The sequence below is a fragment of the Terrapene carolina genome, unplaced genomic scaffold, assembly GCF_002925995.2.
Source record: "Terrapene carolina triunguis isolate 2854851 unplaced genomic scaffold, T_m_triunguis-2.0 Scaffold247, whole genome shotgun sequence".
NCBI classification, from domain to species: domain Eukaryota; kingdom Metazoa; phylum Chordata; order Testudines; family Emydidae; genus Terrapene; species Terrapene triunguis.
In genome coordinates, this window is record NW_020664598.1 from 3,205,814 (window position 1) to 3,233,766 (window position 27,953).

General features: G+C 47.8%; 2 protein-coding genes across 5 annotated transcripts in view; both read left to right on the forward strand.

Annotated features, from left to right (window-relative positions):
* DMC1 (DNA meiotic recombinase 1) overlaps positions 1-5,974 on the forward strand; it is a 39,910-nt gene extending 33,936 nt beyond the window's left edge. For 3 of the 4 annotated variants that reach the window (XM_024200121.2, XM_026657496.1, XM_029912813.1), the window contains 2 exons: positions 464-580; positions 5,135-5,974. In XM_024200121.2, the coding sequence (XP_024055889.2) occupies positions 464-580; positions 5,135-5,204 (187 nt within the window). In that variant the 3' untranslated portion in view covers positions 5,205-5,974. The remainder of the gene's footprint in view (positions 1-463; positions 581-5,134) is intronic. The other variant, XM_029912812.1, reaches the window with a different exon arrangement.
* A 16,907-nt stretch (positions 5,975-22,881) lies between these two features.
* Positions 22,882-27,953, forward strand: part of DDX17 (DEAD-box helicase 17) — a 28,223-nt gene continuing 23,151 nt past the window's right edge. Inside the window, exons 1-2 of the mRNA XM_026657488.2 lie at positions 22,882-23,175; positions 27,529-27,667. Coding sequence (XP_026513273.1) covers positions 23,132-23,175; positions 27,529-27,667 — 183 coding nt within the window. The 5' untranslated portion in view covers positions 22,882-23,131. The remainder of the gene's footprint in view (positions 23,176-27,528; positions 27,668-27,953) is intronic.

Genomic DNA, 27,953 nt, shown 5'->3' on the forward strand with positions numbered 1-27,953 from the left:
GGCCAACACTGAGCACTTTTGAAAACCACACCTAAGAGCATACATGTAGTAAAATCTTAGACCTGGTCCACACTAGGAAATTAGGTTGGTATAACTACATTGCCCCAGGATTGTGAAAAATTCACATCCCTGAGCGATGCAGTTAAATTGACATAACCTTGGTGTAGACAGTGCTAGATCGATGGGAGAATTCTCCTGTCTCACGGAGCTGGAGTATCTATACCAACGGGAGAACCTCCTCTGTTGGCATAGGAAGTGTCTTCACTGAAGCACTACAGTGGAGCAACTGCAGCGGGGAAGCTGCGCCACTGCATTGTTTTAAGTATAGACAACTCCTTAGCTACATCCTCTTGTTACACATCCATTCATCTGAGATCATCACGCCTTGTCTGACGACTTATCATGATTGTTAGCCTATGGAATTCACCAAGAGAAACTTAATAATTATTTTTTGTTAATTTAGTTTTCAGGCAGACCCTAAGAAGCCCATTGGCGGCCACATCCTTGCTCATGCTTCAACTACAAGAATTAGTTTGCGGAAGGGAAGGGGGGAGTTGCGTATTGCCAAGATATATGACAGGTAAACACCTCTCTTTTGTGGGACAGGAGCTATGTTGGGTGGATGGTTAATGGCTGACATAGCTCATACTACTGGAACATGATAGCATCGTAGCTGGTTGCTGAGTTCCAAATGAATCCTGCTTCTGAATGATATCTTGAGAAAACAATGCACAAGAAAATTAAGTAGGAGACCTAGGTTGAAATTCTTTACTTGTGACCTAAGTCACAAGTAAAAGAAATTAGAGAGGTCTCATCATAATTGCCAGTAGACATTTGTGTCTATTAGAAAACTACTAAACAATTAGGTATAATTGGCAGTCTCTGCCCAGAGGAGGTCCAGGACTGGAACAATAAGAAGTTCTGTGGATCAGGATTTAAATCAGATCACCTCTGAAGGGGGCAGGTCAGGACTGAAGCCATGCCTACACTATGTATTTTGCTTGACACAAGTTTTGTCGGTGAACAGTCACCAAAGTTTGTATATTGGTTAGGCGTGTGCATACTTGGCTGCTTGTGCTGGTGCTGAACATACTCACCAGGAGTGCTCGTGTCAAAGTAAAGTGCAGTGCACCACCAGTAGGTATCGCTGTGTGTCTTGTGCCACCATCTGGGGCAATGACTTTTGGGATATTTTTGCAATGTTTTGTGGATAATAATGACTCACCCAGGGATCTCTGGGAGCTAAGGATCAAGTTCCCAGCATGCAACTTTCTCCATCCCATAATGCCATTCATATCCCATAATTTTCATGCTGTTTTTTAGAAATCCTACAGACCTCCATGGGACTTTTCAGTCTCTGTCATCTCTGACAGAAACACAGCGCCTGCAGAGCTCTGCACTATTCTCATGAACATTGCAAATACAGGACCACACAATTCTGGTGTCCCTGTGCTGGAGGGTGGGGCAAGCTTGGCACATAGATCCAGGAATGTGCCCTTTTGCATCCAAAAGTTCTGCAGTCACTGCTCACTATCCCAAACGTGCACTACAATGGGATCCAGTTAGTGCTTATTTCTCAGGCCCAGAAGCAGCATTCCACGATCTGCGGCTTCTCCATTTACAGCCACCAACAACCTTGAATTGTCTTTGGCTACATCCCTAAGCAAACTGTCCTAAAGGAAATCCTCATGTCCCCAGTTGTTGCGGTATTTCCAGAGGGTCTTCAAATACAGGAGAATTGTGCGGTCCTGAATTTGGGTGTTTTTCTGAAGCTATGAATTCTGTGGTGCTTAATGTGCATTTACAAGTACTGTTTGCTTTGACTGCCGTTATGAATTCTGCAATATTTGTTGTAAACTAATAAAGTTCCAAAAATAGAACTTACTGAGTGGGGAAAAAACCGTGCAGAAAATCAATGTGCAAATAAAACCATAGGCAATGTTATACACATTTTTTACATAACTTAATGGGGTGAAAATTTAAAATGAGAAAGGAGGTAAATATTTATGTCCATTTGAGTAAACAAATGTAGTCTGTTGTGGCTACATGTACACCAGCGTGGTTCTCACAGGTCAATGTATGTGAAGCTGTGGTTTTCCTTGCAGACCCCCAGCATGAACTGGTAGGCTAATGTCGCGCCCCATGATGCCATGTCATATGTTCGAGGGTCCAGGGAGCAGTGACCATGGAATTCTCCAAGCCTGCAAAGGGTGGAGAATCCAGGATTTTTGAACTTGTATGTCAACTAGGGTCGGCAGTGTTTGGCTTTGCTGCCTGAGAAGACCCATTATGTACTGGTGCATTTCCTGCTCCTTGTTCTATGGGGAATCTTGGGCCTTTCCCCTGTCCTCTCCATAGTGTTGGTGATATTGGCCCTCCAAGTCCCTTGCAACACTGGCTTGCAGGATCCTGCATAAGTGTATTCCCTAGTCCTCTTCTTCCTCCTCCTCCTCAGGGTCAGGCATTCTCCGGGCGTGGAGGGAGCACCCCTCAAGGCTGTCACACCAGAAGCGGCGATAAAAACAGGCAAATGTACCATTGGATTTACAGTCACAAGGGACAGGGAAAGATACATTTTCCAAACTCCCTTCCCTTATTGTGATAAACACTTTTAATAAGAAATGCTTATGGACACTTCAGCTTTGGAGTGCCTGGGCAAAACACTGCTCTCCAGCCCCACCTGTGGTAAGTAAGGTCCACCAAAGACAAAGAGGGAAGGATTTGCTGTTGTGTAAAGCTATAAAATGTTGGTACCTATTCGTTGGGTACGAATATAGGGTAATGGTACTGAACACTGGCACTATTTTTCACAGGCTGTAGTGATTTCTCACTTCTGAGGGTCACAAGCACATAGAGAACACAGCTGCTACTGGTGTCCCAAAGCCACCCAGGACCATATGCTGCTAGCCTGTTCACTGCAATGGTGTCAGCCAAACTCATCACAGAGTGGCATGGGAAAGCAGCCGACTGTGGAGGAAGAAATAAGGCAGCCAAGTCCCGGCTGCCCTAGCCCCAGCAGCACTGAAGAGGAGCAGCCTGCCTGGGCTGGGGCCAAGGGGGAAAGAGCAAGCAGGAGGGGGCTTCGGGGAGGAGTGTGGGCGGGGCCAAGCAAGGCTGTTTGGGGAGGCACAGCCTTCCCCAGCCTATTGGATGCGCCGCCCATGTTGCACAGCCTCTTCTCCTCACAGGCCCAGGAGATCCAGTGCCTACTGTCTATTCCAGGCAGAAGTACGTCTAGTGCATGGAGCTGGTGTAGTTGGTTGGGCGGTTGCACACAAGGGAGAGCTGCTAGGTTTGCTGTTCAAGCTGGGCAATCAGAAAATGGTATTTAAAAAAAAATACTCAGGGAGCTTTAAAAGGGGGGCTGGTTTCCAGTCTCTGTGACCCCCTGGCAGTGGTGCCGGGACCAGAGGGGGCCACACCCGCTCACCTTTTAACACGAGTGTAGTAGCCTCAGGCAGGCAGAGCAGGGGCTGCGCTTTGCGGCGGGGAGCTTATAAGCTGATCAACTCCCCTGCCGCAAAGCACAGCCCCTGCCAGTGGCGCCAGCCTCTTCCCAGTGGGGGGGCTGAGGTGAACTTTAGCCCCCGCTCACCACGGAGCCCTGGCCCCTGCTCCCACCCTTCCCCCTGAGGCCCTGGCCAGGCCGGAAGCTGGAACCCGGCTGTGCTAAGAGTCACCCAAGGAGCCAGGCTGCTGTGGGCAGCCTCAGATCCTCCACCTGCCCTAAGCAGCACGCCCTGGGGTCGGGGACATGATCTGGGGGCTGCTCTCAGGCACCCTGGCTCCCTGCCCAGGGCAGGTGGAGGGTCTGGAGCTCCCACAATATCCTGGGCTCTCTGGGCAGCGGGTCGCATAGGCTGGCCGCTGGCGAAGGCTGTGCCTCCCTAAACAGCCAGGCAAGGCTCTGCTCCCTGCATGCAGCCGTGCCGCAGCTCCAGTCCTGCTCCAGCCCCCCAGGGCTCCAGCTGGGGCTAGGAAGGCTGCGGCCGCGCCATCCCGCGCTCTGGAACTGGGGCCGTGTGCCTCTGGAGCTGGGGAGGTTGGGGCCACCCACCCTCCTGTGCTCCGGGGTTGGGGGGACTGCGGCTGCATGCCGCCCGCCCTCCTGGCACTCCGAGGCTGGGGGGCTAGCCCGGGGCAAGACTGGGCTGGTTGCTGCGGGCGGTGAGGGGGTGCTCTGGATTCTGGCGGGGGTGGAATGGGTGGGGCCTCAGGTGGAAAGGGCAGGGGCTGTAGGCTACCCTCCCCCAGCTGTGGTTCATGCGCCGCCCATGCTGGGTAGCTCTTATCACTGCCTGGATCTGGCTGGCCAGGGGTCGGGATCTCAGGGGAAGAGGAGGAGCAGGGGCGGAGCCACAGTATCAGTGGCCCCCCCACTTCTATACAGGTTCCAGAGCTGCTTCTTCCTGTACAGTGGAACTTACAGTTGTGACTAGAGCAGTCACTGTTGCAGGGAATGGGGCATTGCGGGACAGCTGCTCTAGACTGTTAGGGTTGACATAGGTCATGAAGTGTCTATATTAGCGCTGTGTTGACCTCAGTAGGTCAACCCACGGCTCTGTGCCATTTGGGGAGGTGATTTTACTGCATTGCCGTAACAAGTAGCTTATGTGAGCTGGAGATAAATTTGAGTTAACACAAGCACTAATAGGTTGATGCAAGGTGACTTACGTTGACCTAGCTTTGTAGTGTAGACCAAGCCTTAGTTGCATTGGCAGAGCTGTGTAGAGATTCAAGGTGGTGATGTGGCAAACCTAGGGAATGGAGGGAAAGCTTCCAGAGCCAAAACTGTTTGGTTCTGCCACATCTCTTAAAAAAAATTGGAAACCACTCCAAACACGAAATCTAAACAAAAATATATGCACTTGTGTGTGCAATTCACTCCGGTCTTTATTTTTTAAATGTTTAAAAGAAAATTAAATGGTGAATAGATTTGCTGTTTATCCTCTGCACAGGGGTGGATTTCGCACTTTTTGGTAATAAATCCTGATGGACAATTTCTATAATTTACAACTAAGAATATGAGTTTTGAGGTCTTCTACCTAGTTTGAATTGATAAAATCTTGGATTCTGCATCATGACTACATTTTACACAGAGAACAGCCATTTTCTTGCTTCTTTCTTTTCCCAGCCCTGAGATGCCTGAAAATGAAGCTACGTTTGCAATAACTGCTGGAGGGATTGGGGATGCCAAAGAGTAGATGGAAAACTGATGCAAATCTCCATTTGAAAACAGCCCATGCACCTCAGATGAAGCCATGGTATCCAAAGTCTGACTCCTTGGTTACTTAGTGTTTTTCATGCACAGTTTGGAAAGTTTAGAATTAGAAGAATGCTGGGAAGAGCTTTTTAGGTATCATATTTCAAAAATCTTAACAGTTCCTGGTTCACCTTAGTGCTATTTTAAAATGATCTTTCAAGCAGCCAGAAGTTGAAAAAGCACAGAAATGTGACTTATTCAAGGAATACCTTCCTTGTGGTTCAGGAGAAGCAAAGCTGTTTTGTCATATGGGCTTAATGTGCACTTTTTATAATTTCTTGGGAAAGGAATGTCTGGAATAGAATATAATGGCATGGAATGGAACAGCATTGAAACACAGTTTTTAAAAAATAATGAGTAACTAGTAGACAGAGGGAAAGTGCAGTGAAAGAGAGATAAGAATAGGTGAACTTGCTAATGTTTCATTGACAGTAGAGGAATGATAGTTGCTTGAAAAGATTTTTAGAAATCTTGATTAGATTATTTATTTGTTTTTAAAGTGCCTGTATTTCTGTTTTGGAATATTTAAAGCTGTTGTCTATTTTTTATATCTATGAAAAATGCTAAATTAAAACATCTCTCTTCTTTATGCTTGTGTGCAATACAGCCAACACATGGTTTGAGTGAAACCCTGGTTCTGTGAGTAGTCTCGCTGATTTTGTTGTGAAAATTTGCATGAGTAAACTAATGAGATATAGCCTAACATTATACTACTTCAAATATTTTTTAAAAATAAAGAAACACTATATGTTTAACACTTGGGGGAGGGGCAGAGTCTTCAATTTTTCGTCTTACTTCAGCTGTTATCTATGAGAATCCCAGGCTGCAGAGATCCTCCCTGCAACTGAGGAAAGCCGGATGGGGTGGGACTAACTGGTGCCTGACAACGCTATTAAGATTGGTCAATGAGACAAAAGCAACACAGTATGCTCCCTTCTTCTCCACTTGCCCTAAGCCAGTGGTTTCCAAACTTTTTCAGAGTAAAGAACATTTTAATAAGCAAGATTATCTTGTGGACCACCTCTCTTCCCATTCACAATCACATAATATCCCTGTGGCAATAACAGCAATTGCTCTCTTAGAAAATATTAGGAAGGTATATATTTTTACCACCTTTCAATACAATACAAAGAAGAGACTCAGCACCAGGTGACAAGTTAGTGATAACAAATCTCATGAAACACAAGATAGAAGACTTCATGGAGCCTATGGGACACCTCCTTGAGCACAAAGCTGCAGAGAGTCCACTCTAGACAATCTCTCTCTTAAAATGTGGACCAAAACAGGAAAAAATTTGAGAGCCACTAGATTACAGGGTTTGGTCCTGTGTTTGGATCAAAGGTTGGCAAAATATAAGCTCTTGATATCCACATGAAACTCTAGTGATCAGCCTAATTAAATGTATCTGTTAAAGTATAAACTTAAATGCAAAACAGTCAATTCATTTATAGTGCATAAACAAGCAATGAAAGATGCTTCAGTACATGAGAAAATAATATTTTCTCACAGTCTCATGGATGGCCCACAAAGAACACACATCAACACATTCTTCTAAGAGGAAATAGACAAAATATGATATGACCTTCCCCCTCCCCTTGGCTTGCATTCTCTTCCTTCCTCCCCTCCTACTACTCTCTCCTGCTTCTTCCCTGTGAGGGATGCAGAAGTTTCTTGTTCACTTTCCTCCTCTAACTTCTCCAGTTGCCCTAGTGACTGCATCCAGTCACATTTTCTGATCTTCCTCATGCCCATACTCATCTCCTCCCTTACTCTTAACTTCTTGCTCTCCTCTGGCTTTTTCCTCTCACAATACTAACACGCTTCAGTCTCTTCCATCTTAAACAAACCCACCCTTGACCCAACTTACCTCTCCAACTACTGCCCCACTTCCCTCCTGTGACCCAGTGTGCCTAGGCTAGCCCTCACTGAAAATGCCAAGATCAGGGCAGGCTGCAAAAAAGAGAGCAGATTCTCCCAAAACTGGTGGTTAACACTGAAGTTAGACCCACAACCAGTCAAAAATTGTGCTCCTGATCCCCCATACTGGTTATCAAGAAGCTGAAAAAAGAAATCACACGGCCCCCTTTATTGCATTCCAGTTCTCTGGCTCCCAATTAGCACATAGGTCCAGTAAGGTGAGGAGTTATTTAAAAACTCTGCTCACTATACAAAATGTTCTTCTGAACCCCACAGGGTTCACATTGCCAGGTCAATATTAGTTTGGATCTTACCCAAAATACCACGCTGCCAGCCAATCTTTTAGTATCTAAAACTAAAGGTTTGTTAGAAAAGAAAAGGAAAGAACAAGAAGAGAGTTGTTAAATGGTAAAGCAATCAGATACACATATGTCTCCAGATCCATATATCCATTTCTTAGCAGTATTGGTGAGTTTGCTGACTTGAAAGTCTCTCTGGAACACATCCAAAGCTTGGATGGGTCATTCTGTCCTTTGTTCAGAGCTTCAGTTTGTAGAGAAGTTACTCCAGAGGAAAGAAGCAGGATTGAAAACAAAATGGAGAATGATGCAGCTGCCTTTTCATATCTTTTGCCACGTGGCTTGTACATCCTTTGTCCCAAACACAAGCTTCACAGCACATGGCATGGAAAAGCCTTAGAGTTCTCTGTTCACAGGCATGCCCCACAAGTCTTGCTGATTCATAAGGTGAAGCCTCTGGCTTCCTTCAATGGATTCATTGTCACTGATTGCCCTTGATGGGCTTTGGAACAGGATAGGCAGTGCTGATGCATTTCTGTCTGGGGGTGTCACCCAGATACACAGCACAAGTTTGAAATACAAATATACCACACATATTTATAATTTACAATACAAAGATGATACAAACATATAAAAAAGATTATCATACTTGGTAAATCATAACATTTTCACTGATACCTTACATGGTGTGACGGATTGGATCACAGAAACCCCCTTGAGAGCTGCCACTTGATGTGCCAAGACTACCTCTGTTCCTGATTTCCCTGACAGCTCAGGACTCCAGCACCCTGTCTTGCTGAGCCAGACACTCCCGTCTGCTCCAACAAAGACCCAGGGTCTGAATTACTTGCCCCAAAGCTGCAGGTTTACCTGAAAACAGCTCACAGAAGTGTGCTTGTCTTTAACATTCAGATGCCCAACTCCCAATGGGGTCTAAACCCAAATAAATCCGTTTTATCCTGTATAAAGCTTATGCAGGTTAAACTCATAAATTGTTCGCCCTCTATAACACTGATAGAGAGATATGCACAGTTGTTTGCTCCCCCAGGTATTAATACATACTCTGAGTTAATTACTAAGTAAAAAGTAATTTTATTAACTACAGAAAGTAGGATTTAAGTGGTTCCAAGTAGTAACAGACAGAACAAAGTAAGTCACCAAGCAAAATAAAATAAAATGCGCAAATCTATGTCTAATCAAACACTGAATACAGATAAGATCCTCAGCAGTTCCAGAATGCTCCCTTTTACAGACTAATCTCCCTTTAGCCTGGGTCCAGCAATCACTCACACCCCTTTGTTCCAGTTTCTTCCAAGTATCCTGGGGGGTGGGGAGGCTCTCTCTTTAGCCAGCTGAAGACAGGGTGCTGGAGTCCTGAGCTGGCAGGGAAAGCAGGAACAGAGGTAGTCTTGGCACATCAGGTGGCAGCTCTCAAGGGGGTTTCTGTGATCCAACCTGTCACAGTGGCGTAGTTGGCAGGATCTGTGCACAGATTGCTTTGAGATACTGGTAGTGATTTTAAGTAAGTTTTAAGTGTGGTGGCTGGAGAACAGACAAAGTGGTTACTGGTTTGTTATTTTCTGTTTGCTTATTTCGGGTAAGGGAAGTAGGGACAGAAAAGGAAGCAAAATAAATAAGATTAAAGATCAGAAGAAGCTAGAACTATACAAGTTGCAAATTGCCCAGAAAGACTAAACACTGGGCTCTGGGAAAGTCTCTGTTAACTAAGAAGCCCCTGAGCTGAGTGCATCTCAGTTTCAATGAACTGCAGATGGGTGTGGCCCAACCTCTGTGTCTGTGCTGAAGCTGATTGGAATGGCTAACGTAGCAAGACAGGAGTGGAGGGGTGCCTGTTCTGGCAGAAGGGAGTTCTCTGTGGTATTCTCAGCTCATCGGGTGGCAGCTCCCAAGGGGGCTTCTGTGATCCAACCCGTCACACATGGTATATCTGGTAAGATTATAATATTAGTATCAATAATATCATAAAGTGTCTCCCATATTCCATACAGTGTCACACCTCCTTCCTTTCATCTCTAAGCTCATTGAGTGTGCTCTTTACAATTGGTGTCTGCAGTTCTTCTTCAAGTAGATGCAGATATGTATTCCACTTAGGTGTGTGTGCCCAGTGCACTGGAGCCAGAGACTTTTCCCTAGCAGTACCCATAGAAGGGTGGTACTTGCATCTAGTGACTGTGGCCCCTCCCTTGGCTATATCAGGTGGCGTCGCCCTGACGACTCTCCTCAGTTCCGTCTTACTACCTGTGGCTGGAGTTTGAGCTCCAAAGCAGACAGTGTGTGTAGGGATCGCTGTTAGGAATCGCTCCCCCACATGAAGGACCATGTTTGAACCCCGTCCCCACTGAAGGCATCACTGAGGGGGAAACTACTAGAACTAACACACACTAATCCACTAACACTAATACTAATTGCAAGGTTGTGAGGTTACATAGATCATCCTCAAGCTCAAAGCAGATTGGGCCAAACTTATCTTCATAGCCCTGGCATGACCGAGACAGTACTGGTTCTCCGACCTTCTTGTGCTATTGATTCAGCCTCCCATACCATTTCCTCCCCATCTCAACCTGCTTACTCAGAACCACGACCGCATTCGCCATGCCGCACTCAACTCCCTGCACCTCATGGCGTGGCTGCTGCACAGTTTAATGAAGAAGGGCATTGCTCAGCAGCTGTCCAACAAGTCCTACTCAACAGTAGGAAGTCCTCTACCAGGATGGCCTACTTAGCGAAGTGGAAAAGGTTTTCAGTGTGGTCCTTGGCCCGTAGGAGCCAACCAACTCGGACTTCCATTCAGGATACCTTCAGATATCTGGACTTGCACTCAGGTCACTGAGGGTGCATCTGACTGCAGTATCATCCCCCTATTTGGGGGGAGGGGGGGAAATCGGTCTTTGCCAATGCTATGGTAACGAGATTTCTAAAATGGTTTCTCCATTTATACTCTGTGGTCCAAGAACTTTTATGGGACCTAAACACGGTTTCGTTGGCCCTAATGGGCCCTCCATTCGAGCCCCTAGTGCCCTGTAGTGTCCACTGCCCCTCTTGTGTCAGAAAACAGTGTTCTTGGTAGCCATTATGTCTGCAAGAAGGGTGTTTGAATTGCAGACTCTCATGGCAGGGCCTCCTTACACACAGTCCTCCAAAGTATATAACTTTATAACTACACACAAAGTTTTTATCCAGAGTGGTCTGTCAATTTCATCTGAACCAGGTGGTGTATTTAACTGTGTTTTTCCCTAAGCCACATTCATCCCCTGAGAAACAGCACCTCGAAACTTTGGATGTCAGGCAATATCTAGCCCTATATCTGGATAGGATTGAACTGTTTCATGTTTTGCCTCGTCTGTTCATGTCTTATGCAGACCGCATGAAGGGACAAGTGGTCTCTGCACATACCATCTCTAGATGGATAATATCCTGTATCAAGACTGCATATGAGATAGCTTCGGCTATGCCTCTTCAGTGGATATGATCTCATTTGACAAGAGCACAAGCAATATCGATGCCATTCCTCAGTGACATTCCCATATTGGACATTTGCAGGGTGGCCATGTGGTCCATACATACATTTACAGACCATTATGCTATTACCGCATCTTCCAGAGCGGACGCAGGCCTCGGAAGGGTGGTCCTGCAATCCCTATTTCAGTAGACTTTGAGCCCCCCCTCCCCTTCTGAATGGGGTAGCTTGTAAGTCACCAAAGTGGAATACATAAGAACATAAGACTGGTCATACTGGGTCAGACCAAAGGTCCATCCACCCCAGTATCCTGTCTACCGACAGTGGCCAATGCTAGGTGCCCCAGAGAGAGTGAACTAACAGGTAATGATCAAGTGACTGTGCAGATGTATACACATCTGCATCAACTTGAAGAAGAAATGGTCACTTACAGTAACTCTGGTTCTTTGAGATGTGATGCTGACATATTCCACCACCCACCCACCGTCCCCTCTGCATTGGAGTCTCCTCTCATGGGCTTTTGGTGCAAAGGAACTGTGGAGGGTCAGGGTGGTGTGGCACTGCCTCACACAGCCAAGGCATGAGCTCTGCCCTTTTATGTGTACTGCTAGCCAGAAGTCTCCAGCATGCTGGGCACGCACACACCTAAGTGAAATACACGTCTGCATCACATTTTGAAGAACCACAGTTACAGTAGGTAACCATTTCTTCTCCTCAAATTCCATTCTAGACTGGCTTTAACCCCTTGCATTCCACTGAAACCACTCTCACTAAAGTCTCTAATGACCTCTTCCTAGCCAAAACTTAGAACCAGTAGAAGAACACAGAAGAACCAGTTACAGTAAATAACCATTTCTTCCCCAGGACTCTATCCTTGGTTCCCTTTTTCTCCCCTCTGCACTTTATATCTAGGTTATCTCATCCACAAACACAGATTCAACTACCATCTCTACACTGGCAACTCACAGGTCTTCTTCTCTGCTCCAGACCTGTCTCATTCCTTCCACATGAAAATTTTGGCCTGTCTGACATCTTTTCATGGGTGCCTAGCTGTCAGCTCAAGCTCAACATGGTTAGAACGGAGCTCTTAATCTCACCGCCCCTCTCCCCCCAAGACCTTCCTGGTAGAGTCTATAGATGTAATAGAGTTTAAGGCCAGAAGGGACCACTAGATCATCTAATCTGACCTGTATATCACAGCCCCTTATATTATATCCAACTACCCCTTTGTTGAAAACAATAATCTGGGTTAGACTAAAGCATTTCAATCCTCAGGAGACAACATTGTAGAGTACCACAGGCAGAGAACAGGAGAGATCAAGGGGCCACCAATGACCAAGGCCCATCCAATGGCAGAGAATTGATTAGATAAGACCAGATGATCCTAGCAGGTTATCTGTACTCCATGCTGCAGAGGAAGGCAAAACAAAAAAAAACTCCAAGGTCCCTGCCAATCCGACCTGGAGGAAAATTCTTTCCCAACCCCAAATCGGGGATCAATTGGATTCTGAGCATGTGAGCAAGACTCACCAGCCAAGCATTGAAGGGCATGTCTACACTGCAATCCAAGGTATGATTGCAACTCAGATAAAAATGCTGATGCTAGTACGGCTAAAAATAGCAGTATAGATACGATGGTGGAGGCTTCAGCGCAGGCTACACAAGAACCCTGGGGACCTACTCGTATTGCTAGCCTGCACTGAAACCTATGCCGCCACATCTACTCTGCTATTTTTAGCCATGTTACCATGGGTATGTCTTCCTGAGTTGCAAACACACCTTGGATTGCAGTATAGACATACTTTGAGAAAGAAGATTCTCTGTACCACCACAGAGCATTGGTCCTTTCTGTCTGGTGCCTCTCTCAAGTTGGCCAATACTGGATACTTCAAAGCTTGATACAAAGCTGGATACTTCAGAGGAAGGCGGAAAACAAACAAACAAACCCAGAACACATCTAAACAATTGTTCATCAGGGGAAAAATTCCTTTCTGGCCCCTAAAGGTGACCAGCTGAAGCCCTGAAGCATGAGATTTGATTATAGTAATTGTCTTACTTTTCCTAGCTTGTTGCTTTGACTATGTCACCACTCTCTTTGTATCCTTCCACAGGAGCTCACTCTCTCTCTATTACTTCAAAAACATAAAGTACTTCTTGTGACGGGTTGGGTCACAGAAACCCCCTTGGGAACTGCCAACTGATGTGCCAAGACTACTTCTGCCCCTGCTTTCCCTGCCAGCTTGGGACTCCAGCACCCTGTCTTGTTGAGCCAGACATGCCAGTCTGCTCCAACACCGACCCAGGATCTGAACCACGTGCCCCAAAGCTGCAGACTTAACTGAAAGCAGTTTACAGAAGTGTTTCTGTCTTTAATACTCAGATGCCCAACCCCCAATGGGGTCCAAACCTCAAATAAATCTGTTTTACCCTGTATAAAGTTTATACAGGGTAAACTCAAAAACTGTTTGCTCTCTATAACACTGATAGAGAGATATGCACAGCTGTTTGCCCCCCCAGGTACTAATACATACTCTGGGTTAGTTAATAAGTAAAAAGTGATTTTATTAAATACAGAAAGTAGGATCCAAGTAATAGCAGACAGAACAAAGTGAATTACCAAGCAAAATAAAATAGAACACGCAAGTCTATGTCTAAGAAAACTGAATACAGATAAAAACCTCACCCAGTAAGCTTCCTTTTACAGACTAGTCTATTTCTAGACTAGGTCCAGCAATCATTCACACCCCCCTGTAGTTACTGTCCTTTGTTCCAGTTTCTTTCAGGTATCCTTGGGGGTAGAGAGGCTATCTCTTGAACCAGCAGAAGACAAAATGGAGGGGTCTCCCAGTGGTTTAAGTAGACTTTCTCTTGTGGGTGGAGACCCCCTCCTCTCTCCTATGCAAAGCCCAGCTCCAAGATGCTTCGAGTGCTTGTTCATGTCCATTCCACATTGGGTGTATGCGCGCCGCGTGCACGAGTGTCAGAAACTTTTTCCCTTAGCAGCTCCCGTCAGGGGGGCGGGGGGCCCCCCAAGTGACACCACTGCATCGTGCATATATACCCCTGCTGGCCCGACCCCCTCCAGTTCCTTCTTACCGTCCGTGGTGGCGTTGGAATAGTCTCTTGCTCTCCTACGAGAAGCAATCCCTTAGCCTTAGAGTTACATAGCTGCTATCAGTTCATTAGCATTCCCTTGTTGTGGACACTTAGTAGATTAGGTGCTTGGAGGCTTCCAGCACCCACCCAGGGCTGCGGGGCATGCCGCAGGCCCATGGGTTTAAGGCTTGTTCCACATGCCGCAAGCCTATGCCAGTTAGTGACCCCCACGACTCCTGTCTACGTTGCCTGGGGGAAGCACACCAAACGGAGCAGTGTAAGATTTGCAAGGTGTTCAAGCCAAGGACAAAGAAAGAGAGAGATTTTCGTCTGAAACAGTTGTTGATGGAGGCCGTGCTGCAGCCACCGGGCCCGGAGCGCCCGACGTCGGCTCCAGCTTCCTCGGTGCGCAGTGCCCCGGAGTCATAAAGAGACCCGGTGCCGGCCAAGCACCGCAAGCCGTTGGCCCCGGAGCACCAAAGTAGGCCCCGGCACCGCTCATCCTCCCCGGTGCAGTCCAAGGTGCAGCCGAAGGAAGGGCGCGGACGTTCCCCACAAAGGAGACCGGCGCCATCCAAGGCCCCGAGCACCGGGAAGAGAGTGGTGGACGCTGTACTGACGCCATCACCGGTGGTACCGGTGCCACAAGTCCCACCGAGTCCAACTCTATGTGAACTCAGTGCGGACGACGGGCTCAAGGGCATCAGATCAGCCCTCCAAGCCTGACACCTTTGAGATGGCGAAGGACCTCATCGGGTTATTGGCGGCGAGCCCCCTCCCGACCAGGGAGAACCCTCCAGCACCCGTGCCCAGGATGCCGTCGAGGGGAAAGCCGGCAATGGTGCGCCGTTCGAGGATACCGTTCCGGCATCGCTCCTGGCGTTGGTCCCGGTCGAGCTCCGAGTCCGTGGACTCCCATTTACCCCTGACTCAGAGGGAAGTCTCGGTACTGGAGGCGAGACAACGCGCGGAATTAGTGGAAGGGGCACGCCGCTCTCTGGCACTCCCCAGAGGCCGGCACCAGGAGAAGATGGGCTGGCGGTCGACGGAGGCTCCCCGAGGACACCGATCCCGGTCTCGGAAACACCGGTACCGATCCTGGTCCCGGTCCAGGTCCCAGGAGCATTGGTACCAGTCCCACTCCCGATCGGCCAGAAGCCATTCGTCAACCTCCCACCGGCACAGATTGACGGCACCGCCGTGGCCTTTGTGTTCGGCGTCGCCGGAGTCTGGCGCCGACTCGGGCCGATACAGTTACCCGCACCGGACAGTAGGGAACCCCAGGCTGTTTGGCACCCCCAATGGGGGCCGCCAGGACACTGGCCCTTCTGGACCCCTTGGGCCTACCACCAATGGCAAGGGGTTCCCTCCAGGGCCAGCTACTCGGTGCAGCGGTCCTGGTCCCCGCACCGATGCTCTCCCATGCGGGAAGCTATGGTGTCCAGACCACCTGCATCTTCATTGGGCGAGAGACCGGAGAGACCGGCACCGAGTCCGGTGCCGCCCCAAGGTCATCTGCCCCGGCCCGAGCTGGAAGCCCCTTCCTTAGGGCAGGGGGACCAGGGAGACCAGCAGGAAGAAGCTGAGCAGCTGCTGACCTGCTCGTTAATCCCGGATGAAGCGGTGGCAGGCACAGCGGTATTAGGGCCTCCACCAATAGACCACAGAGCCCACCAAGAGCTGCTGCGTAAGGTTGTCCATAACTTGGGGTTACAGGCCGAGGAGACGGTTGAGCAAGAGGACCCCATGGTGGACATTCTGAGCCCAGAAGGTTCATCCAGAATAGCGCTTCCGCTCATTAAGACCATTCAGTCAAACTATAAGACTCCAGCGCACCAACAGCCAAAGGTGTGGAGCGCAAGTACTTCGCCCCGTCAAAGGGATATGAGTTCTTGTTCTGCCACCCAAACCCGTGTTCCCTGGTAGTCTCGGCGGTGAACGAGAAAGAGCGCCATGGGTAGCAGGCCCTGGCCCCTAAGGCCAAGGAAACGAAACGCCTGGACCTGTTCAGCAGGAAGGTGTATTCGTCACGGGGCCTCCAGTTGAGGATTGCTAACCAACATGCCATCCTCAACAAGCATAATTTCAACTCCTGGGCGGCAGTGAGGAAGTTTAAGGACAACCTCCCGCAGGGTTCCCAACAGGAGTTCACGGCCCTGGTGGATGAGGGCAAGGCCGTAGCGAAGACCTCTCTCCAGGCATCCTTGGATTCGGCAGACGCGGCGGCCAGGACAATTGCGTCTGGTGTGGTCACGTGGCACTCGGCGTGGCTTCAGGAGTCAGGTCTGCCGCCTGAGGTCCAGAATTCGCTTCAGGACCTCCCTTTTGAAGGGTCCGGACTCTTTTCGGACCAGACAGACGCAAAACTACATAGCTTCAAGGACTCGAGGGCTACACTCAAGTCGCTGGGTATGCACACCCCAGCAACTCAGAGGAAGCCCTTCAAGCCACAGCCTCCCCCTCAGCGCCACTACTAGCCTCGTCCTAGGCATGAATCTTACTGCAGGCGAGGCAGAGATAACAGGAGGCGGCGCAATAACAATAACTCCAACAGGCCGGGCCAGAGCCAAGGCCAACACAAATCCCAGCTGGGCCCTAAGCCAGGCTTTTGAAGGTGCGCTCGAGGACAGCGTACCAGATCAATCACCAAATCTGTCCCCTTGTTTCCTGAACTGCCGGTTCCATTTCTCCCATGTGTGGTCCAGCATTACATCGGACCGTTGGGTGTTACACATGGTGCAAAGCGGGTACATGCTGCAGTTTTCCTCCCTCCCTACCTTCCACCCCCCTTCCCCGTCCCTCTTCAGGGACCCTTCTCACGAGCATCTCCTGGAAAAGGAGGTCCACTCGCTCCTAGAGGCAGGGGCAGTAGAGATAGTACTGCAAGACCTAAGGGGGAGAGGGTTCTACTCCCGTTACTTCCTCATTCCCTAGGCCAAAGGGGGCCTTCGTCCCATTCTTGACCTGCGTGGGCTCAACAAGTTCCTGGTCAAGGCCCGGTTCCACATAGTCTCTCTGGGCACCATCATCCCTTCCCTGGATCCTGGGGACTGGTACGCTGCCCTCGACATGAAGGACACGTACTTTCATATCGCCATTCACCCAGCACATCGCCGGTTCCTGTGTTTCACCGTGAACCGGGAGGTTCTCCCGTTTGGCCTAGCCACAGCCCCATGGGTGTTCACAAAACGGATGGCGATAGTGGCGGCCTTCCTACGGAGGCAGAGGAATCGGGTTTACCCGTACCTCGATGACTGGCTCCTGGCAGGTCGGTCCAAAGAGGAGGTTCGGTCCCACGTGCAGGTGGCCCTAAGACTATTCCACAAGCTGGGACTCCTGGTCAACATCCCCAAGTCTACTCTGATTCCAACGCAGAGAGTGGAATTCATAGGGGCGGTCCTAGACGCGGTGCGGGCAAGGACGAGCCTCCCAGAATCCCGATTCCGGGCCATCCAGCAAGCTGTGAACTCCCTGTGCCAGTTTCCCACTACAACGGCCAGATTGTAGTCTGCGGCTGCTGGGCCACATGGCAGCATGCACGCATGTGATCAAGCATGCCAGGCTGAGACTCAGGGCTCTGCAGGCTTGGCTCGCTCGTGTATACCGCCCAGGCAGGGACCCCCTGGACTTGGTAGTGACAGCCCCGGGGGACATGCTGGACTCCTTGCTGTGGTGGCAGTCCCAGTCTGTGGTTTGCGAAGGCATCCCCTTTGCCGCGCAACAGCCGGACCTGACGCTTGTGACGGACGCATCAGACCTCGAATGGGATGCTCACCTGGGGGACCTCAGGACTCAAGACTTGTGGTCGGGAACAGAGCGGTCGCTCCATATCAATGTGAAGGAGCTCAGGGCGGTTCATTTAGCCTGCCAGACTTTTCACGCCACTGTGAGTGGTCACAGCGTGACAGTTCTGACAGACATCACTTTTTTATATAAACAAGCAGGGCGGAGCCTGTTCCTGGCCGCTCTGCCACGAGGCTCTCCTCCTCTGGGACTTTTGCAGAGCCCACGCCATTCACCTTGAGGCGTCGTATCTCCCGGGGGTGTAGAATGAACTGGCGGACTACCTCAGCAGGTCGTACCGCATGCACGAGTGGACGCTCAGAGCGGACGTTGTGTTTTCGCTCTTCCGCAAGTGGGGGTTTCCCTGAGTAGACCTGTTCACCACCGGGGCAATGCCCAGTGCCCGCAGTTCTGCTCGTTCCAGGGTTGCAGCCCGGGCTCAGTAGCCAATGCGTTCGCGATCCCGTGGGGAGGGGACTTGAAATACGACTTTCCCCTGCTCCCTCTGGTACACAAGGTCCTGCTCAAGGTGCGCAGGGACAGGGCGACAGTCATCCTCATCGCCTCGGCCTGGCCCCGCCAGCACTGGTTCACTATGCTCCTGGAGCTGTCGGTGGAAGCCCCGTTAACCCTGCCCCTTCACCGGGACCTCATCACGCAGGACGGAGGGTGGCTTCTCCACCCCGACCTGCAATCGCTGCATCTGATGGCATGGAAGCTCTGTGGCTAAACGCTTTGGAGAGCCAGTGCTCCCTTCCTGTGCAGCAAATTCTATTTGGTAGTAGGAAGCCCTCTACAAGGGTGACTTATCTGGCCAAGTGGAAGAGGTTCTCGTGCTGGTGTGGACCTCAACAGGTGCAGCTGCGCCAGGCCCCGGTGCCAGCCATTTTAGAGTACGTACTGCACCTCAAGCAGCAAGGGCTGGCCCCATCCTCGCTCAGAGTGCACCTGGCGGCCATCTCCACCTTCCATCCGGGGTTTTCAGGGGGCTCGGTGTTCTCCCACCCAATGGTGGGGGGGTTCTTTAAAGGACGGAGAGGGTGTTCCCTTACTCACGCCCCCCAGTCCCTCCATGGAATCTCAACTTAGTCCTCTCTAAGCTCATGGGGTCCCCGTTCGAGCCCCTCACTACCTGCTCCCTCCTCCACCTTTCCTGGAAGGTGGCATTACTGGTGGCCATCACCTCAGCCAGAAGGGTATCTGAGCTGAGGGCACTCACCTTGGAGCCACCGTATACAGTGTTTCATAAAGACAAGGTGCAGCTCCGCCCGCACCCCAAATTCCTCCCAAAGGTGGTCTCCCAATTCCATCTGGGCCAGTACATTAGTCTGCCGGTGTTTTTTCCCAAACCCCATGTGGACCTGAGTCACCACAGCCTGCACACCATTGGCGTTCTACTTGGAGCGTACCAAGCCCTTTCGTAAATCCACGCAGCTGTTCGTGGCCGGGGCTGAGAGGATGAGAGGCCTCCCGGTGTCGGCGCAGCGAATCTCGTCGTGGATTACAGACTGCATTCGGGCATGTTATGACCTTGCAGGTGTTCCGGCCCCGGCGGTCACGGCCCACTCGACCAGAGCGCAAGCAGCTTCCGCGGCTTTCCTGGCACAAGTCCCGATCAAGGAGATCTGCAGGGCAGCCACCTGGTCATCGGTGGATACCTTCACGACCCACTACGCAGTCAACCAGCAGGCCCAAGAGGACGCGGCAGTTGGCAGGGCGGTTCTCTGATCAGTTGTTCCGTGACTCCTACCCTCCTCCAAAGGTAAGCTTGTAATTCACCTAATGTGGAATGGACGTGAACAAGCACTCGAAGAAGAAAAAATTGTTACCTACCTTCTCATAACTGTTGTTCTTCGAGATGTGTTGTTCACGTCCAGTCCACCACCCGCCCTCCTACCCCTCTGTCGGAGTCGCCGGCAAGAAGGAACTGGAGGGGGTTGGGCCAGCGGAGGTATATATGCACGGCGCAGTGGCACCACTCGAGGGGGGCCCCCCGCCGGCCCGATGGGGGCCGCTAAGGGGAAAATGTTCCGACGTTCGTGCACGCGGCGTGCGTACACCTAATGTGGAATGGACGTGAACAACACAACTCGAAGAACAACAGTTACGAGAAGGTAGGTAACCGGTTTTTTTGGAGTCACATGTCCATGCATGACTCAGTTTTTACAGGCAGCAGCCATTGCTTACCTGCTACCTTGAACGTCCTCATGTAGACTTCTTATGTGGATTGGAGCCTCCCAAGATACATTGTCCCTTAAATGCTTCTTGACTGGGCACTTAATTTGCACATTCCTTTCTCAAGAAGCTGACCAAATGCTTTACAAAGGCTACATATAAATCAAGCCAATACACAGCCAATATTAATAACTTTGAATACAAAAATGATGCATGCATACAAATAGGATGAATAGATTCAGTAGATCATAACCTTTACAGAGATATGTCACATTGCACACGTAGCATAAAACATATTCTAGTTATGTCATATATATACGGTACATTCCTAAGCATATTTCCGTAAAGCCTTATGGTATGCACCGTCACACTTGTCTTTTACTTTCAAGGCCCTTCCCAGCATATATATCCCCAAGTTACCTATCATCACACATTCACTATCAAGATGTCAACTCCCACCGCAGATCGGCCCACAATGCCAACCTCCATCACCTACTTGTTAAATTTTCAAACAAGCACCTTCACGCTTTCTTTCATGCTGCCCCTCATGCTTGGGAGGAGCTCCCCACGAACATCTGAAAAACTAACAGATTATCCCTTTTCAAATCCCTCCTTAAAACTCTTTACCATGGTGCCAACAAAAAAATTGGCAATGGTTAGGTAGCTGGTGTCTATCACCGACCATCATGCGGACCAGTATTGTCTCATTGTTTCCCCCCATCTGTGTCCATCTGTTGTCTCTTGTCTTATCCTTAGCTTGTAAGCTCCTTGGGACAGGGACTGTCTTTTTGTTCTGTGTTTGTACAGCGCCTGGCACAATGGGGTCAGGGTCCAGGTGCACAACTAGGGCTTCCAGGCACTCCAAATAGTAAATAAATAATAATAAACACATTAAAATGGTGCTCAGATTAAATGAACTCTTGTTTATTAAACAGAGTTGAAATTAGTTTAAGTGTTAAACAGGAAATGGAAACATTTTTAACCCGTATTTGTATATGCAGCCACTGAGTAAAAATGATGGTGTGCATGCTACATCCCTTGTCCATTTTCACAAAGATAATGGTAGTAATCCCAGTGTTCTGGCCATATTCTGAATCAGGTGGATAGCTGAAGTTCCCCTGTAGTTTCAAGTGGACACATTTTTAGTTACATTCCATCTGAAAGTTGTATTTTTATGCAGTTAAATAAAGCTGTGTTCCTTCACCAGAGGTGATGGCATTTGAGAGGTGTATGAACTGTGATGCCTGGATATAGTTTGTATGGGCCAGATCCTTTCCTCTGTGAGGGGAAAAAGCTTGCGTAGGGCACAAAAATTATGCAAGGTTTCCCCTTTGGAGCTTCTGTTCTGCTGCTCACAGTTGAGGTATTGTGGGGTGATGCTGGTGCAGAGCGGAGACAACTCCTAGCCCTGCACCCTGCCTTCAGCCAGTGTTTCCAAAGGATTGGAATGACACTGCAGAGTTGACATTACCTTACCTCTTTCCACTTCCCCCACCGCTGAGATCAGTGGAGTTTCATGCCTTCCACTCATGGAAGCATAGAAAAGATTTGGGCCATGTAAAGTATTTTGGAATCCTTCAGCACAAAAGGACCAGAGGAATACAATATACAGAGCCAAATTCATTTTACATTTACAGTACAAACCTATGAAATCCTATTGATACCAGCTGAGTGACATAGATGTAATAGAAGGCAGAATTTTGCCAAATATTATTACAAGGTTGTGGAAGGCTTTAAAATATTGTCCTTATTCATACTTTTTAAAATGTAAAATTTTTAATTGCAACAGAACACTTTAAAGCACACAATATACTATCACACAAAATAACATTGTTTGCCCTCTTGTTGTAGCCGTGTTGTCCTGAGAGAGACAAGATGAGGTAATATCTTGTATTGGACCAGCTTCTGCTGGTGTAAGACAAACTTTCAAGCTCCACGGAGCTCTTCTTCAGGTCTGGGCAGCAGAAGTGCTTTAAATGCTTCTGTAGTTTGGGTTTTCGTACAGGTCGCAAGGAATCTCCTTCCTATTGAAGGGGCTGTAACTACTTCACGCAAATAATTACATTAATTTAGCTAAATTTCCTTTCCCCTTCTATTAATTGGAAATAACAAGAGAGTAAATATCATGGCGGCTGCTGCTGCTACTGTCCCTGTGCTGTGTGTGCACTGCGGCAAGATCGCCTTTATGGCATCTGTTACACTGCAACCCCTTGTGTGCTCCAGCAGACACGGAGCTTAAATGTTGTGTCTGAGGGAGATTCCTTGGGCAGCGGAGTTCAATTGCACACTGAGGCCCTAAACTCTGCAGCCTGCCACCGAGAAGAATTATTGTCTTTCCTGCCTATTGCCACCTCCCACACATGCAGTTGCTGTTAAGGCAAAAGGCCTTATTCTCCAAGCACAATACGCTACAGGATGCACGTAAATGTGCACACACCCCTCCCCCACGCCAGCTGAGCAAAAAGCAACTGAAGAATTTAACGCAAAATGGAAGGCTCTTCCTTCCCCCACCTACGCTAACCCCAGCTCGGAGCAAGCGACAGCTACGAAACTTTCGTATAATATTTACGTAATATGCTGCTTGGCCAGGGTTTTCCTCACAGTTCGTAGGTGGGTGACATGATTGGCATTTTGCGCAGTCGAATTTCGGGAATAGGGAGAGCGTTGTCTCCACACGCAAAAAGCCGACTCAGCTACCGGGCACTACGTAATTTGCGTACACTGTTCTGTTTTTTTCCGGCCTCGTACGTACCCGGATTTCGAGAATAGGCGCAGCGGCATTCACCCCCTCCCCCCGGCTATTCAGGGACGGAGTTTACGCAAAGTTCAAGCCGCCCTTAACGTAAGTAGAGCGGGCTGGGGCGGTGGCGGCCATTTTGTGCCGGGAGCCCGGAGGAAGAGGACGCTGTCTTGTCTCCGCGCCCGACGGGCCCTGACGCTAACCGAGCCGCTCTCGGCCCCGCGAACCAATCCCGGCCGGATCTCTAGCCTCCCCGCTCCCTCCCCCGGGAAGTGAGGCGGCCAAGGGCGACTCCCCCGGGACACAACTGCCGCCGCCGGCCGAGCCCCCCGCCCCGCGCCGCCCCCTCTCGCGCCCCTCGGTGCCCCCTCTGCGGGAAAATGCGAGGCTTCGGAGACCGGGGCCGCGACCGTGACCGCGGCGGGTAAGAGGCGGGGGGTGCGGCAGCCCGGTGTGGAGGAGGGTCGGGGTGGGGCGGAGACTTGGGCGGGAGGAGCGCGATCCCCGGCGGGAGGGGGCCTAGGTCGGGGCCTCGGAGTCAGGGTCACGTCCTAGGGCCACGGGCAGGGCTGGGTCCGGGCCTGTGAGGAGCCGAGTGACGGGCTGGGAACCCGGAACTGGGGGTGCCCGCGATGGGAGGAGCCCTGTGGGATCCCGGGTGAGGGGCCCTGGGTAGCCCCAAGGTGTGGAAGGAATCGCCTCCGCACACCGTTGTTCCTGCTCTGCAGTGTCTGGTGCGAGAAGTCAGGGAAGTTTCTCCTGTGGCTGGCTGGCAGGATACTCCTTCCCTGTCCCTAGGCCTGATTTCATGGCCTTTAGGCGTGAGGGCTTTTACTTTGCCTTTCCTTCCTCCACACTGTTCCCACTTCGCGCCGTAAGGATCCCTCTCCCTCCACCTGCTAACCTCGCTTTAGACGCCTTTGCTCACCATGGACGACACACATAAATTGTAGAGTGGGCTGGACCTGATCACTTGTCTGAATGTTATTACCATTAAAATGACCAGAAAGATTGCTATTAAAAAACCATGCACATCTCTGCAGTATTCCCAGCCCCTGCTGACTGAGAGAGTGGAAACAGACTTGAAAGTTGAATGTGGACCTCTTGTGTAGTAGCAGAGCCCTGATCCCAGGGACCATGGCCCTGGATTAAGCCTCAGGAGTGTGTCCAGGGTTGGGAAAAAGAAATCCGCAGTCAAACACAATCTTCCATATTGCTGTGCAAAGGCCTAACAATTTGGTTCCCTGCTCTTTTTTTTATTCTTGATATCACTCATCATGGGGCCTCATTCAGTTTAGGAGAATCAGGTTCAGTTGAGCTCTGATTTTTGGGAGCAAAACAAAAGTATAAGAAACCATCCAATATCATAAAATGCTTGATAGAAAATATATAAATGGTCCAGGGTTGTTGTTTGTGGTGGTGGTGTTTTTTGTTTTAGTAGAAGGGGGTTAAATGGCAGTACCCCAAGTTTTCCCTGAAAAAGACAAGTAGTGGGAATTAAAAAGGAGGAATCAGGCCCTGAGAGAGAGCAAATAATAAAATATACTCGCTGCTCCTCTTATTCCTTCTTTGATGATTGATTTTTGAGTCAGGAAAAATGCCTGCTTGCCACATTTAAATTTATTTCCCCCTTTACTCTAGGTGAAGTTCAAGAATGTTTTCCTTGCACATGGAAGTGCTTGTTAACATTATCTTTCCTAGTAGAGCAGGGGAAGCTAGGAGTTCCACTCTAATTTTATATTCACATCCTACATACATACAAACAACCCCCTTGTGAAATAAAAAGATCCTTTCAGTTGTATTGCAGAGAAGAGGGCCCCACAGTACACAGATACTTAAAGGGGCACTATCCAAATTTTAAGGCATCAGCATTTAACCTGCCTTGACATTTACCTGATCTCATTTGGGATAAAGAGATGTTTCTTCTTTTTAAGAACTTTGCTTTCAGATTTTAAGCCATCATTGGTGTAGAACCTACAAAAGCACAATGCTTTGTTCTCTTTAGAATTTTGCTGACATTGTTGATACACATTGCATCATCAAAATGTATTATGACAGGGTTTAGAGTGACCACAGGAAAGGTAATTTAAAATCTTATTTCATCTCCATGCTAAATGAAGGGGGGAGAAAAATATTTTAGTCAAATAGAAAAGGACAGAATCGGGAATGGGGAAACTAGTTGACAATGGATCTTTAATAAAAAAAAAGTTTAATTCACATAAATGCATAAGTAATGGGCTTTGGCCCTGATGTTATTCCAAGTAATACTTTGCTTTGTTGCATATCTTTATGAACTGCTACAAAAATCTCACAAAACTTAGTTTTCTGTAATATCAAAAACTGGGTTGCATGTGTCTATATTGTAAATTTGTTTTGATATCGAAAACTCTGTTCCTGGACAGTTATGCACCAGAAGTTCAGCACATCATGACTCTCTTTGAAAAAGTCATTTCTGAGATGTAAAACAATGTTTCTAATGATTGCAGTCATCAAAAATTGTATGGTGGTATTTGAAAGATAATTGGGTACCCCACCCAATGTGCTGGACAAACTCCAGTTGGATGTTTGCATTCTGTTCATTCCTGTTGTAGGGCAAACTACATCTGGAATTTTTCTTTGCTTCTTGTCATCTACAACTCATTCAGGACTTTTTAGCAGTTTTACTTTGACACTTGAATAAGCTGCTGCTGCATTCAATTCTGGAGATGGCTGCATTTCATTATTGGTGAAGTGATCACTCAATATCTAAAACCAATCTGGACTCAGTCACTTCTGAATCAGGGAAAATGAAGTAACTCTATGCAAGTAAATAGAATTACCTGAGATTTACACCAGTGTAACTGGAATTGTAATCTGTTTCATATCAGTATGTAAAATGTCAGTTACCTCAGGATCAGTGAATGAAATGATACATATTGGGGTATTATAACTGCTAAAAGACTCACTTTTTGGAAAGCCAATCTAAAGCTATATTGTGTATAAGCAAAGCAACATGGAATTGAAATTCTGCGAACTGCATCCTGGTTTTGTGTATTGATGACAGTAAAGCAAACAACGTCCAAATATCTAAGGCTCTGAATTTGCAAGCATTCATGCATATATTTAATTTTTACTCACCTATGTAGTCCTATTGCCTTAATCAGAAAAATTACTCAGGTGCACACCTTCAGGTTCTAAACTAGCATAGTCTGAAGAATGTATTTAATGATTGTGAAATGCTCCTGTAACTAGTAACTTACACTGACAGTCCTAAGAAGTCATAAAAGATTCAAATCACTATTTAATTACAGATGCTTGTAAATTACTTTTATATGTTTTATAGTGTTAAATATAATAAAAGTAAATAAGCAGCCATTTTAGCAATCTGATACGGAATAGAACTACATTTACAGAAAGGAGAAAAGGGCTGTCAAGACTGCAGCTTAACCAACATTTTTGAACCTATAACTTTATAGTTAATTTGATGTTGATTAAAACACTTAATTTACCTTGCCTTCTACAAGTGTAATCCCGTTTCCCGTTCTGCTTTCTCTGAGTTCTACTCTGTATTGTCACTCTAGCTTCTCTTGGGAAATAACTTTCAGAGGACACTTATTTAACATTTAAAACATTTCCTTGCCAATATTACAAATAAAACCATGGATTATTAAAACAAAAACACTTAAATCTGATTTAGTTTTGACCAGAGTGTAAATTAAAAAATTTTTCTCAGCTTGGATCAAGTAAACCTTTTTTGTTGATAGTTTCTAGTTAGTTTCATTTTCTGGTACTCCAGTATTAGCATAATGTTCTATTGTTTCGATGGAAATACTGCAGGAGTCTTTATTCAACTGGAGTTTAAAAAAAAATCAAACACTCTTTCTTGCCTTCAGATTTTTCAAAAGCTTATTCTTTATCATACCTAAATTTAGAATAGTGTTTGACCTGACACTATTTAAAATAGCAGCTTCTATTGAAATCTGGCACAATAGTGAAACAATAACAGGTTTTTCTAAGAACTATTTAAAAGATGTACTATTAAGTAAACATAATTATAATAGCTAAACACTTCATGCCAATCTGTGCTTCAGTTTTCAATACTTCCCAGCTGTGGTGTAGGCCAGAAAAACCATGTTTATTCTCCTTTGGATAAATGAATAATTACATATAAACCCCCACCTCTTTTAAAAATAAATAAAAATTAAAAGCAGGGTGGAGTGTATTCCTTATGTAGTGGATAAACTGTACTAATTTCTGAGTAGCTCTGCCAGGTATTAAAATGTTAGTTTTTATTCTTTATTTTCTCTCGAGACTTTCTCAGAAGTGTCTAAGAAATGGGACTCAGTTTTCCCCCCCCCCCCATCCAAATACTTCTGCTGTGACCCTGGTAAAAATTGTGGCCGCTTTGTAATTGCATCAGATCTGCCTAGCAAAAACTGATACTGACATCAGCTTTTCTCTGTGCTTTATTTGTACGTTGACTGGGGCATATTGATGAGGAGGGAAAGAAAAGGTGAAAGAGGAATGATGAAATAGTTACTTTTAATGTAGAATCTAACATTATCATTGGAGGAGTGGTAATTGGGCGATAGACTTTACTGAAGGGAGAAAGAGTACTGAAGACCTTCCTAACCCTTGTGTCTAGCAGTATTTTAAGGGCATTTTCAGAGTAACTAAAATTTCAATATTTGTTTTAACTTAAAGATAACCATGAAAGCATCTGAGGAATCTACAAATGCCAGAGCTGTGAAATCCTTTTATAAATTGTTTTTTTAAAAACTTATGTTGGTACCCCCAGGTTTGGTAGTCCTCTGCCCCCAAAGAAATTTGGTAATCCAGGGGAGCGTCTACGCAAAAAGAAGTGGGACCTGAATGAGCTGCCCAAATTTGAGAAGAACTTTTATGTGGAGCATCCAGAAGTGGCCAGGCTAACCCCTGTAAGTTTCCTTCTCCTGTCCTTTCTGTTTTCAGTGCACCAGAGAATCTTTAAAAGTGGGAAAACTGGGGATATGCAGACTATATTGTGATTGTATTTCCCTGTATTGTTTTGTATATACACTCTGCAGAAAAGTATTGCAAGTGCTTGCTCATGTCCATTCCAATGTAGGTGTGTGCTCGCCCCAAGCACCGCCAGTGGAAAATTCTTCCCTTGGTGGTATCTGTTGGGACACACACACACACACACACACACACACACACACCCACCCACCCACCCACCCACCC